This window comes from Leucopleurus acutus (assembly GCF_964270905.1).
Source record: "Leucopleurus acutus genome assembly, chromosome: 2".
NCBI lineage: Eukaryota > Metazoa > Chordata > Mammalia > Artiodactyla > Delphinidae > Leucopleurus > Leucopleurus acutus.
The window spans coordinates 27,301,187-27,313,710 of record NC_139143.1 but is presented as its reverse complement, the minus strand read 5'-3'; the positions used below and the strand labels follow the sequence as shown (position 1 = coordinate 27,313,710).

Below are 12,524 nucleotides of genomic sequence, written 5' to 3'. Positions count from 1 at the left end.
CACCTCTAGGAGTTGGGGCCTAGGGGTTTGTGGGCCTAATTGTAGCTTCTGGAGTTTCCGCCTAATATCAGGAGCATACTGGCTGATAAAATGTTGTCCCAGCAGGGATTGACCCTTGGGAATGGACAGCTCAGTATTAGTAAATTTTCTAAAAGCCTCCATAAGCCGTCCCTGAAAGAGGGCTGGATTTTCTTTTTCTTCTTGGGTCACTCTTTTAACCTTTTCATAGTTAACTGGCTTTTTTTTTTTTTTAATTTATTTATTTTTGGCTGTGTTGGGTCTTCGTTTCTGTGCGAGGGCTTTCTCCAGTTCTGGCGAGCGGGGGCCACTCTTCATCGCGGTGCGTGGGCTCTCACTGTTGCAGCCTCTCCCGTTGCGGAGTACAGGCTCCAGACGCGCAGGCTCAGTAGTTGTGGCTCACGGGCTTAGTTGCTCCACGGCATGTGGGATCTTCCCAGACCAGGGATCGAACCCATGTCCCCTGCATTGGCAGGCAGACTGCCAACCACTGCGCCACCAGGGAAGCCCTTAACTGGCTTTTTGATATACTTTCTCATCCCTTCTAATACCCATTGGATCATGTGATTTCTGGCTTCTGTTCCCTCCCAGGAATTATCATTCTAATGGGGCTCCTGATTTGGGAATGCATCTCCTCCCATAACAAAAAGTTCGTGTTGGTCCCCGGCAAGCTGGTCAGTGCGCCCCTGGGCTGCTGCCCAAATTCTCTGTTTCTCCTCAGGGGTACAGCAAGTAGATAGGACTATCTGGACATCCTTCCAAGTTAAATCAAAGGCCAGAGTTAGGGCCTGAAACCCTTCAGCAAACTTTGACTAGGGTCTTCAGAAAATCAGCCAGTCTCTGTTTGCATTGGGCTAAGTCAGTTAAAGAGAAGGGCACATGTGTTCTGGTTGTCCCTTCACCTTTTGCCACTTCCCTAAGAGAGCATATTTTTCCTGATCCCGGGTGCTAGGAAGCTCCACTGTGAGTTACCTCAGAGGGACTAGTCTCTCCTTTCTGGGGTAATGGAGGGTATAAAGGGACATAGGGAGGTGGAGTTTGGGATTTGTCAGAGGGATCTGGAGAAGTAGGTGCCTCTGGGGAAGTAGGTGGCTCTGGAGAGGTAGGTGGCTCTGGGGAAGCAGTGGAGACTTGGTTTCCCCCCTGAGAACTGGGGAAGATTAGAAGGGGATCATCTAAAACGTTGGGAGTGTTTCCTGATTCCCCAGGCTTCTGATTACAGGAGCCACATAGAGCGGGGTTTTGGTAAAGGACCATGAAGGCGTGAACATAGGGAACCTCAGTTCATTTTTCCATCTTGCAACAGTAAAGATCCAATTGCAAGATGATATTGTAATTTAGAGACCCATTTTCAGGCCATTTTTATCCATCCCCACAACTTATATAAAGGCCAGGCAGTGTTACAGTAAAGTGTAAGTTTTCCCCTTTTTAGCCCATCTAGTTTTTAAAATTTCCAATTTTTAAGAATACATTCCAGAGGTGTTTCTTCCAGCTTAGAAGAGGGTCCTTCCATGTTGAGTAACCTGCAACCAAGAAAGAGCACTCCTAGATATGAAGTCTGGTGTCCTGGAGACATTTTACCAGGAGGCCTTTGTCAGAAGGGGGTTGGAGTGTCTTCCAAATTCCCTTCTTACCTAATGGGATTTTGAGCGTCCTCTACTTTCCCATCAATTCCTAACCAGACATCTCTGGTCAACCCTGTCCCTCATGCAAGGGCTCAGTGCCAGCACGTTGCCAGGGCTCTCCTTGAGGGGGATCTGTTATCTATAAAGCTTATGTCTTATAACAAGTTTCCCTAGGTTGGGGTGTATTCCTCAAGAATGAGCTTCTATAAAGCCTAGGATGTGGGCTGCTTGGAAGTGGCCAGCCCAAGAGGTAGTCTGTAACAAGGTCTGGGCTGCCAAGGCCTGGAGTGAAGGGGGTCCTAGAGGTGCAAAAAGGAACTCCTGGAGGAATTGGAGTTGGGCGTAATGAAAAATGCCACGGGAGTCAGGACCTGAGGGCCTAGAGGTGGGAGTATTCCCATAGGGGATTTCTGGACATAGAGTAAGGCGAGAGACTAGACAGCAGAAGAACCCAAAACCCTTTCCCCTACCTGTTTGGTGGTTACGATAAAACTGGGGAGAGCCTGATGATTCCATTTGACACGGGCAACAGCAAGTTTGGACAATGTTTCCCATGTAATTTAACATACCAATTGAACCCAATTAGTTTAGGATCTCTCTTTGGGTTGCTCCAAAGGCCATTGGAAGCACCCCAAAGTTAGCTGGAGGTCAAAAGAACTTGATATTTGGGAAGTCTGTCAAAAATTTCAAAAAGTTTTAAAACAGCCAATCAGATAGAATCATAGGTCACCATGAAAAAATTATTCCTTGAGCTAAGGTGAAAGAAAAGATTGCAAAAGTAAATACAGATCACTTAAAGGCACAGAAACTCACACAATCTGTTATCAAAAGCAGCATTCCAGGAAAACTTTGCTCTCTTATGAGAGAGAGAAACCAAATCCAGTCTTGCATCCGCCTACTCTTAATAAAATCCATTTACCTAACTGAATTTAATCCAACCTTAGAAAATCCTGAGCACATACAAAATTCTCTTCTCAGTGTTCCTTTTCCACAAACCTTCTGCAAATTTCTGTAGCCATATTTTGTCCCTTATTTTTTCCCATTCAGAAACAACCAGCTCTAGGACAAAATCATCCTTTTTTCCTTTCAACAAAATATATTTCCACTCCTCATACCTTCTTTTCTGAAAACACACATCCTATTTTCCTTAAGCCACCACGAACTGTCTTTTACATTAGCCTTCTATAGATTGGTAGAGAACATCTCAAGGTGACACCAAACATCTTTAGTTTCTCTCTCACAAGAAGACAAAAGTAGGTAAATTTAGACATGTTTAACAATTAATGTTCCAAAATTTTATCTTATCTGAAATGGCCTGGATATTCAATGAATTCTTAACATTTAACTTAATTTTGTTTCAAGTTACCAAAATTTGGAGAGACTATTTTAGATGGACATTACCAAAACATAATTATTCCTATAGAGTTTAACAAAAAGCTCTTATCTCAGTTACATTTACTTAAAAGTTTAATCATATCAGGTTATTTTCCCTGTTGACAAATTTCATAACAGAAACAAAATGCATTTATTGACTTTCAATAGCCCTAGGTACAATGAAAGTATTGTGCTTAATGTTGATGTCTCTAAAGACAGGTCTGTATTAATTAAGACCACAAGCTTAAGCTAGCTCTAATACCAAATATTAATTCAATATTAAATATTTCCCAGATCACACGAACCTGAAATGTATTCTAGTGAGCTTCTTTTATATTTCTAAGAATGTATATAAGCACTCAATTTCTTTTAAGCAAATTAAATACAGCTCATTTACAAGTTAATTTTTACATAAAGACAGACAGCACCAGAGATCTCACAGTTTTTCTGCTTGAATTTAAAATGCCTCTTTTTTTTTTTTTTTTCTCAGTCTGGAGAACTACAGATGGATCAGGTAGTTCCTGAGAGCCCAGGCAGAATAGTTACATTGCAAAGGCAGAAGAGTGATGCAAGCTCCTCTCCGTTTTTTTGTTTGTTTGTTTGTTTTTTCCGGTACACGGGCCTCTCACTGTTGTGGCCTCTCCCGTTGCGGAGCACAGGCTCCGGACACGCAGGCTCAGCGGCCGTGGTTCACAGGCCCAGCCGCTCCGCGGCATGTGGGATCTTCCCGGACCGGGACACGAACCCGCGTCCCCTGCATTGGCAGACAGACTCTCAACCACTGCACCACCAGGGAAGCCCAAGGTGTAAGGTTTTTTTATCTTATCCATTGACCAGTCTTTGTGATCAGATTTTAAGGGCAGAGCTTATGTCTAGATTAGCAATGATTTGCATTTCATGTGCAGTTCTTATCTCTTTTGGGAATAGTTGAAGAACAGATTATGTATAGATTATGACAGATCATGGTTATTGCCTAAGAAATTCTTCCTCAGTAAAATTCTTTCTCAGCACATAGGGTTCATTTATTTATTTCGGAAATTTTATTAAGCATTGACTATGTGCAAGACACAGTAGAAGAGATGAAGACTTTGTCCTCAGAGAATTAATAGCCTGGAAGGCTTAGATGGCCCCTCAGATGAAAACTGCCCTTGTTTTATGCACCCTGGTGCCAAATAATTCAGAAACCTCATTCTTCCAAAATAAAATATATTCTTTCAGCAGCAGTGTGACCCTTAGACTCTCTGACCTTCAGTTTTCTCATGTGCAAAAAGGATAACAATAGTATCTACCTAATAAAATTGAGATACCCGTATAATTCATGCATTGTGCCTGTACATAACATTAAGAAACCTCCAAAAAGCAGAACTGTTGGTGACTGTAGACAAGGGGTTATAAGACATGAGGGAACTCCATTGGGTATGAATTTAGGGACGTAACAACTGCAGTTTGATACAAAGATGATACAAAGTGGCCTGTTTATAATATAGGGCTTAAAGGGTTGGGGGGGTTGTCTAGAATTAGAATGTAAGCATGCAAATTTATATGATTTATTTCGTTTTATTTATACTTTGGAATAATCCAATAATATGCTTCTTAATCAGAGATTGAACCACAGAAATAACCTTCTAAATCCTTTTTTTCCACATCTTTTAAATATATTCCTTTGTCTTAAATCCTGTAAATTATTTTGTTATTGCACACAATTGTTGAAAGGACAGTGTGTTAAAATCAAGTAGTCTTAAAATAAATCATTAATTTGTTTTACATTCCAGATGGGGACCAGAAATCAGCCACAGTTTCATCGAATCCTAGACCACTTAATTCACTGCCAGGGCATTACTGTTGTGAAGAGAGGTGGCTTTGAAAGAAAGGCTTGTAAACTAAAGTAACCATGGCATTTGAACAAAATAACATTTGGCATTCTTAAGTGGCTCTTTTAGACTGAAATAATGGTAACAGAACTACTTTTAAGTGTATATCCAGATGGCTACAATCCTAAAATATTTACATGTTGCAAATTCTTTTCACATTAAGTTGGTCAGCCTAGGGCAGGGAATCAAGATCAGCCTTAAGAAGACTTGTCACCTGTTCTTAATGCCCCACTACCAGACTTGTTGCTGGTGTTGGCAAACCATCTCACATTTAGTCCAGTGGTTTTATGTGGGACCAGGTAAGAATATAATTGCCTCCGCCCAATAACTGCATCACTGTTGGAAAAAAAAGGCAGCAGCAGCATCTGAGGATATAGCTAAGGAGGAAGATTACTGGCATCACAGACCTGGAAGGTGATTTGGATGCAGAACCCCAGATATGACACAGGGCTGTAGTGAGATGTGGGGCTGGTAAAAAGAAAGATTAGTTGAAAGTCTAGATACAGGAGTTAACATCCCTATCCTGACAAGAAGAATGCCTGACAATTAGGCATCAACTCCCTGGGCAAAATGCTAGAGGTTCTTCTCTAAGAAATGAAATGATCCCAAAGGAAAGAATCCTACATTCTGTTCCCTAGGGACCCCCCAGCATAGTAGTTGGTTCTTTACTCAACACCCCAAAGTGAAGTCTACCAGTTAATAAACTCCCCCCAAGAACACAGAGTTACACACATATATATATATATATATATATATATACACACATGTATATATACATATATCTCCACTGTCTTAGTCTTAGTTGTGAACAGCCAACCAAGGATCACCAGAGAGTTGAAAAAATACAACATGAAAGACAAAGATCAAAATAAACAAAAGAAACAGAAGAAATTATCCCAAAGGAAAGGGAATTCAGGGAACAGAAAAGAACCTAAAACAAGCTAAAATAAATTGCTTTATCATTTGACAAGAGATGGGTCAAAATAATTAAATTCATAAACATGAAAAAGCAATCTTTCCAAATCTCTTGGAAATTAAGAATGATTGCTAAAAATTAAAAATTTGACAGGATTTAGAAAAAATTCTGAAATATTCTATAGAGAATCGAAAAGCAAATAAAATGACTTAAAAAAAAAAGACATAGAGTAACAAATCAGGTCCATCATCTAACTAGTAAGCATTCTAGAGACAGAACAACAACAACAAAAAATTAAGAGTAGAGGGAATTATCAAAGACACATTTTCTCAGAGCTTAAGACCAGAAGCCTCCCAAATGAAAGCTTTGCTTATCTTTCTATTAGTTGTCATGTCCTTATTTGAGGCAGCTCTTTGTGTTTTAGGGATACGTGTTGAAATATTTTTTCCCAAGTTTTACTTTTGTTTTTTCAGTTGTTTGGTTTTTTTATTTAAATTTTGTTCATAGTATTTTTAAAACTTTTAATTTGGTCAGATCTGTTTCAAACAAAAACAAGATTCTTGTTTTTCTTTAGAAGGCTCTAAGATTATACATTTTCCTGTATTACTTTTATTACTTAAAACTTTTATAATTTAGATTTTTATTCTATTATAAATTTCTGTTTTATGTAGAGATTGTTTTGCTCTCACTCTTTAATGTATTCTTTTCCCAGTGAAACGAAATGCCTATATTAAGTCCCCATATACGTTGCATCTATTTCTGGAATGCCTAGTCCACCTCCCTTACGTATCTGTTCTTTCCCATGACAATATCACATACTCTGATTATAGTAGCTTCATACTGTTTTAATATCTGGTGAGTAAAAACCTCCTCTCTCAACACATTCCTTTCTCAAAAATATCTTAGGAATGCTTGCACATTCGTTTTTTCACCTAAGCTTCAGTATAATTTTGTCCGGTTACAAAGAACAACATGGCAATTCTGACTGGAATGGCATTAAATTCATATACTCATTTGTGAAGGACTGACATCTTCATTCAACTATATTAATCAATTAACATATAAAACATATATACCAAATAGGTCCTCTCCCCACTGAAATATCTTGTTCTGTCATTCATCTCCCTTCTACGACGTTTCACGATTCAGGGTTTTGTTTTCAGTGGTTGTTCCGTGCTCTCATTATGCCTCCTGAAGCATATGTATACATTTTGGCCTATAGTCCTCTTCTTTCATACAAAACATGGTTTGGTTGTTTGGCATCACCGTCCTCCCAGTTTTTCTTGCCAACCTCATTAGCCTCAGCAGCCTCACCAGCCCCTCACTTATTTTGTTCACTTGCTCAAACTTTCCAAATTATTTCCAGCCTCTGGGTCTTTGCATATGGACTACTTTGTACTTTGGCCACTTATCCTTTTGGACTGTTTCAATGCTATTTCTACTGAAGGCCTTCTCTGACCTTTTCCAAATTTAGGTTAGGTTCTCCTTCACAGCACTCTGGTTCTTTTCCATCCTGGCATATGTGTGTTCAGCATGCTGTCCTAACTACAATAAACTTTAGAAAGACTGTGTACTTGTCACCCACATACCTAATACCTGGCATATATACTTGCTCAACAAAGATTATTTTAATACAGTTGTCTATGATTTTAAAGACTGAACTGTATCTGAAGAACAGATCCTCTCAACCAGTTTAATCAGCAAACAGCTCACTTTTAAAGAGAAACAGGAGAATCACTCAAAATGGTCAAAAATATGTAAATGTGTATCAACATCAATAGGAAGGTTACACTGTTTTGGTACAAAAACAAGACCACTCCTGACTTGAAGAGAGGGTTCTTTACGTTTGCTTCTGGACCATTACTAAAAATGTGTGTCAATAATGCAATGCTTATAGCCAAGATAATGGACTTTAAAAACTAATTATTAATAAAAATATATCTAGTGAAGATAAAAGACATTTAGATCCTTTCAAAGATTCTGTTTTTGATCTCTCCTCACCTTACCCCCACAGACTATAAAGATAAAACTCTTTCTTACATATACTAGTCGTATTACTATTACTTCTCTTATCAGAACAAAAATACAATACACAAAACATACTAGAAATAGTTGGTTCTTTTTAATCAGCTATTGATGGTATAATAAAATAAATTTAAGTGGCACCTAATTTAAACATTTAAAATAGTTCATTGAAGGATAATCTACAACACAATATGTTAAGCCAAATAGTCAAAATAACACCTCTTTTTTTTTTTTCAAGAAGAAATAAAGGCATGATCAACATTATGACCAACAATTTGGGTTCATTTGGACACTTACAGATGACTCTGTAGGCATATTGGCAGGCACGATGCTGAAATACAATCCACTTGACTTATAAATAATGGTAAGATAAAAAAAGAAAGCTATACATTTCAGAATTCTCTGAAATTAAAGAAGGATATCCACCAAATATCACAACAGATCTTTTAATGACTAATTTTTTCTTTTAACATTACAACTGCTGTTTTAGGGAACACTTTTTCTCTTTGAACATTTAACTAAATGTTCAATGCGTTAAATAATTTACAGAGAGAAATAAGTTTTGTGTTCTGTACAAATTAAAGGACCCATGAATATAACCCCCTCCCACCACCAAAGCTCAAATTTGCAATGGTCTCAGCAGAAAATAAACAGTTCACAATTTAAACAGAACTGATAGCATTACAAACGTTTACAGGACTCCTCTCTTATTTTTTCTGAACAACGAAGATTACAATGACAGAACTGAATGATCAGAATGTAAATATATTTGTGCAAAACTGCATTAATTGTTCTTACCATTCAATAGAGGTAAAACCTATGAACACACAATAACAATAATGAAGAAAAACTACATTGAAAGTAATTCTGTTAGATTTCAAACAACATTGATCATAGTATTACTAAACATTAAAAGAAAATGTGGCAACATGAGCAGCAGAAGCAACAAATGATTCGGCAATTATGCCAGCTGAGGAAGCTGATGCTAGAAAATGCCGAAGTGCATCTCCACACCAGCCATCCATCTTACAAGACTAGAAACAACTGTAGGGCTTAAAACTCACTTCAGTGTCTTTATTCTTGAAATTTGTAGATCATAAATGAAATATTTAACAAAGTCCTTTCCCCCCCTCTCAAGGAGTGTTTCTTGCATCACTGGAAATCCTTAAAAGAGTTGAATCATAGACTCTCTGGATTTACCTACACCAATCCATTTAACTGGGAGAGGAAAAAAAAATGGTATAAGAATAGTATTAATTCATTTACAATGTTCAATCTTTGAGATTAAAAGATCCCACACTTTTCTCAACGTCACGTTTACTTTTCCCCACTGTGTCTTTTGCTATCTTTTTTTCTCTATTAGCAGATTATGCCAATTTCTAAACAGAATGTGCAGTCAACATTCAGCACAGGGTAGTCTGCCTTACCATCTCCTGTTTTCATTGCACAATATTTACAACTATTCAATTTCTAATGATTAGTATAGTAAAATAGTGGCCCAAACCAGCAGAGACCTAAAGAACCTAAAGGTTCTTTAATCAGAGACCTAACTTGATTAAAGAACCTTTCATCAAGTTCCTAATTAACTAGAAAAGATAAGCATCTTTGATAAATGGATGATACTAAGAGGCCACTGAAGTACCACTCTAACTTTCATATCTCACAAAAAGTAGAAATATCTGGAAAAGAATACTGTTTTTACTTGCACAGCTGAGAACTTGGCTACTGTACCAGTCTAGGGGAATCTCTAACTGTCTGCACCACATGGGTAAACCTTTATGGCATTTTACAGATGTCATTGTTAAATTCATTGTTGTTTATATTTCAAAAGATGTTGACTAAGTGCAGTGAGCAAACATGCTTACAAGATTTGATCTCAAGCTGGGAAACACAGCTAGCAATAAGGAAAAACAAGATTCACGTTTGGAGATGAACCACAAATATAACGAACAATACAAAATCAGATTAAGTGCATAACAGATTTTTATACAGAGGATACTTCCCACTCACTTCACTTTTTGTCTCTGAAATCTCTAACAGTGCAAAAAAAAAAAAGGAAAAAGGAAAAAAGCAATGTTTTAAAAGAAAGATTTCACATAATGAGTCATAGCCGTAACTTGGTTATGCCTAACTCCTTGGCCAGCTTACATTTGTTTTTTAATAAAGAGTTTTATTCTTTATTCTTATATTTTTTAAAATTGGATTTCCTATTTTATGTACCTATTCTTTCCTAATATCTGGTCAAGAAACTCCCCCAACTCTCAAGGGTGGCTTAACCCGAAATGAAAAATACCAAAAACCATTTCTGGTGGTGGTAAAGACAAAAAGGATTTGTTATTAAGAGGGAGAAAGGAATAAGAATCAGTGTCAGAGGGTAAAAAACAGACTGACAGAGAATTAAAAGCAGGGTCAAAAGGGCGAGAGGTAATCCCTTATCTTCAGGCACATGAAGGATTAGAGAAAGATGATTATATTTACTCTAGGGAATAAAATTATTTTATATTTTCCTGGGCATTTGTGCAAATCGTGAGCACTCTATAAAGTAATAATCTGTTTTTTATCCTATTTCAAAAGTAGACAGTTAAGTCAAAAGTAGAAAAAGATAGTTCTTCATAAAATATTTATATTTACCTGGAATTTGAAGCTCATCTTCAATAAATCGAACATAATTTTGTGCATTAATAGGTAGTTCTTTAAAAGCCCTTGCATTTGATATGTCTGTGTTCCATCCTGGGAGAGTCTTATATTGAACTTCAACTTTATTTAAGACTTCTTGGTTTGCTGAAAGTTAAAGGAATAAGTATATTTGTCCATGGTGTACACTGCCTATTGTCAAACAACTTTTTGATATATCATAGGTTCACCATCTCTTATACTTAGAGCCAGATACGTTTTGGAATTTAGAATTCTTCAGAATTTAGAGAGGTAAAACAGTGCCCCATCTAGTATTTTATAATCAAACATACTTCTGCAGCAACAGGATTATTCACTCTAAGTGGGTAGATTATTAGTTCTAATAACATCAGTTCAAGTCAGGTTTTGCCATCAAATAGTCTTGGTGCCAGATTCACAACTTTCAATTTTTAGAGCGTTTTAGATTTCCACACTATGGATTAGGGATTGTGGATCTGTATAATGGCAGCAATCTCACAGAAAAGGTTTGCATATTTGCCCTCACCTGGGAAATCTATTGTTTTTGTGAATGTATACACAGGCTTTGCTGGAAATTTTCTTCATTATCTCACCTAACCAGTTTCTCTGTATTCCCTAATAGAAACCGAAAGGGTGCTAAAACAAGAAGAGTTTCTTTGACGAGAGACAGTATGGCGGATGCTATGGTACACTGTCCAGATTTCCCTCTTTAGGATTCAGACACTCATTCCCCAGCTATGGGAGTACTGCCTGCTGAGAACTCACAGTTCAGAATCTCCCCAGCTGTCTCCCTGGAGCAGCCCATATCCAATGACTTGTCAGTGTGGGGATACAAAGGACCTGACTACTTACCTTAATTAGGGACCACTCTGAAAAACTATTCTAGCCTCAGAGCTCCCCTATGGGATCAGCTAAGGGCTTTTCATGGAACTTCTCTGCAGTTCAACTTCTCCCTCTGCCTAATCCCGCTTCTTCTCTCACTCCCTTACAGATTGCTCAGAGCACCTGCAAACAAACTACCTACATGTACATCTCTATATCACAGAGTCTGTTTCCCAGGGAACCGAAAGGAAGACAGTTGGTGCCAGGAGTGGTATAAGGAAGCAGGCTCTAAAATGGGACCTTGAAGCTGGATCATTGGCTATGGCTGGCAAGGAGGATCGCTAGTGGCAGAAGAGTATGGATAATCTCGGGCATGTTATAGTAGGGCAACTGTTAAAACTTTCATGGGAGGTGAACTGGGATGCCACGGTAGGAAGTAAAGCACTCGCAATACCTGAAGCGCTGAGAAATGAGCACAATGGAACAACGGAATTGAAGGGCTCTAGGTGAATGCCATTCATGAACTGGAGAAAGACAATGAAAGATTACTGAAAACACCTAGAGAGAATCTCATCTCCTATAGCAGAGAGCAGGAAAAGCTGAGGATCAGGCTTAGGACTTAGTCATACAGACAGCAGAGCTCCAGAGAAAGCTGAATTCTCAAATCCAGCAAATCTACTGTGACAAGGCCAGATCCTGTTTGAGAAAAAAGTGGGACCCTGAGACTTTGGATGAGACATCCGGGTTGAACCCCTAGGTTCGCCGATGGCCTGCAGAATGGCCTACTACTTTTGTTGAAGACGAAGGCTTCCCTTTGCGTGAGGATGACGCAGAAGCCTCTGCCTTGCAAGGCAGCTTGTGGCCCTGTCAGGGCCTACCTCCATCTCCCCTCCTGACCAGCAAACAATATCTAGGGTCAAGGTACAACGTAAGTTGGCCAAGGATGCACAGGGCCTGCTAAAGGAGGAGACGGACTACATTCTGAAGGATCTGCAGGACTGAGCCAAGATTTACCAGTAGGAGCCAAAGAAGTATGTATGGAACTGGATCCTCAAGGCACTGGATCAAGGGGCCTGCGAGTGGTGGGATAAAAAGTTCAGTAAGAGAGTATATTGATATGGAAGTTCTCTCCTATGATCCACGATACAAACGTGATGAAAACATACTGCTAGGAATGTTCTTGGACGCTTAGAGAAAGTGATGAACCACACTAAGTCAGAA

The 12,524-nt window shown here is 38.6% G+C and overlaps 2 protein-coding genes across 2 annotated transcripts in view; one reads left to right on the top strand and one right to left on the bottom strand.

Moving 5' to 3' along the window:
• SPMIP3 (sperm microtubule inner protein 3) overlaps positions 1 to 4,906 on the top strand; it is a gene marked incomplete at both ends in the record, with an annotated part of 32,161 nt that extends 27,255 nt beyond the window's left edge. Inside the window, 2 exon segments of the mRNA XM_082856333.1 lie at positions 4,790 to 4,871; positions 4,873 to 4,906. Coding sequence (XP_082712459.1) covers positions 4,790 to 4,871; positions 4,873 to 4,906 — 116 coding nt within the window.
• Positions 4,907 to 7,910: 3,004 nt separating this feature from the next.
• The window catches only part of ADSS2 (adenylosuccinate synthase 2), a gene marked incomplete at its 5' end in the record, with an annotated part of 39,968 nt that continues 35,354 nt past the window's right edge, over positions 7,911 to 12,524 (bottom strand). Inside the window, 2 exons of the mRNA XM_082856055.1 lie at positions 7,911 to 9,047; positions 10,461 to 10,610. Of these exons, the coding sequence (XP_082712181.1) occupies positions 8,995 to 9,047; positions 10,461 to 10,610 (203 nt within the window). The 3' untranslated portion in view covers positions 7,911 to 8,994. The remainder of the gene's footprint in view (positions 9,048 to 10,460; positions 10,611 to 12,524) is intronic.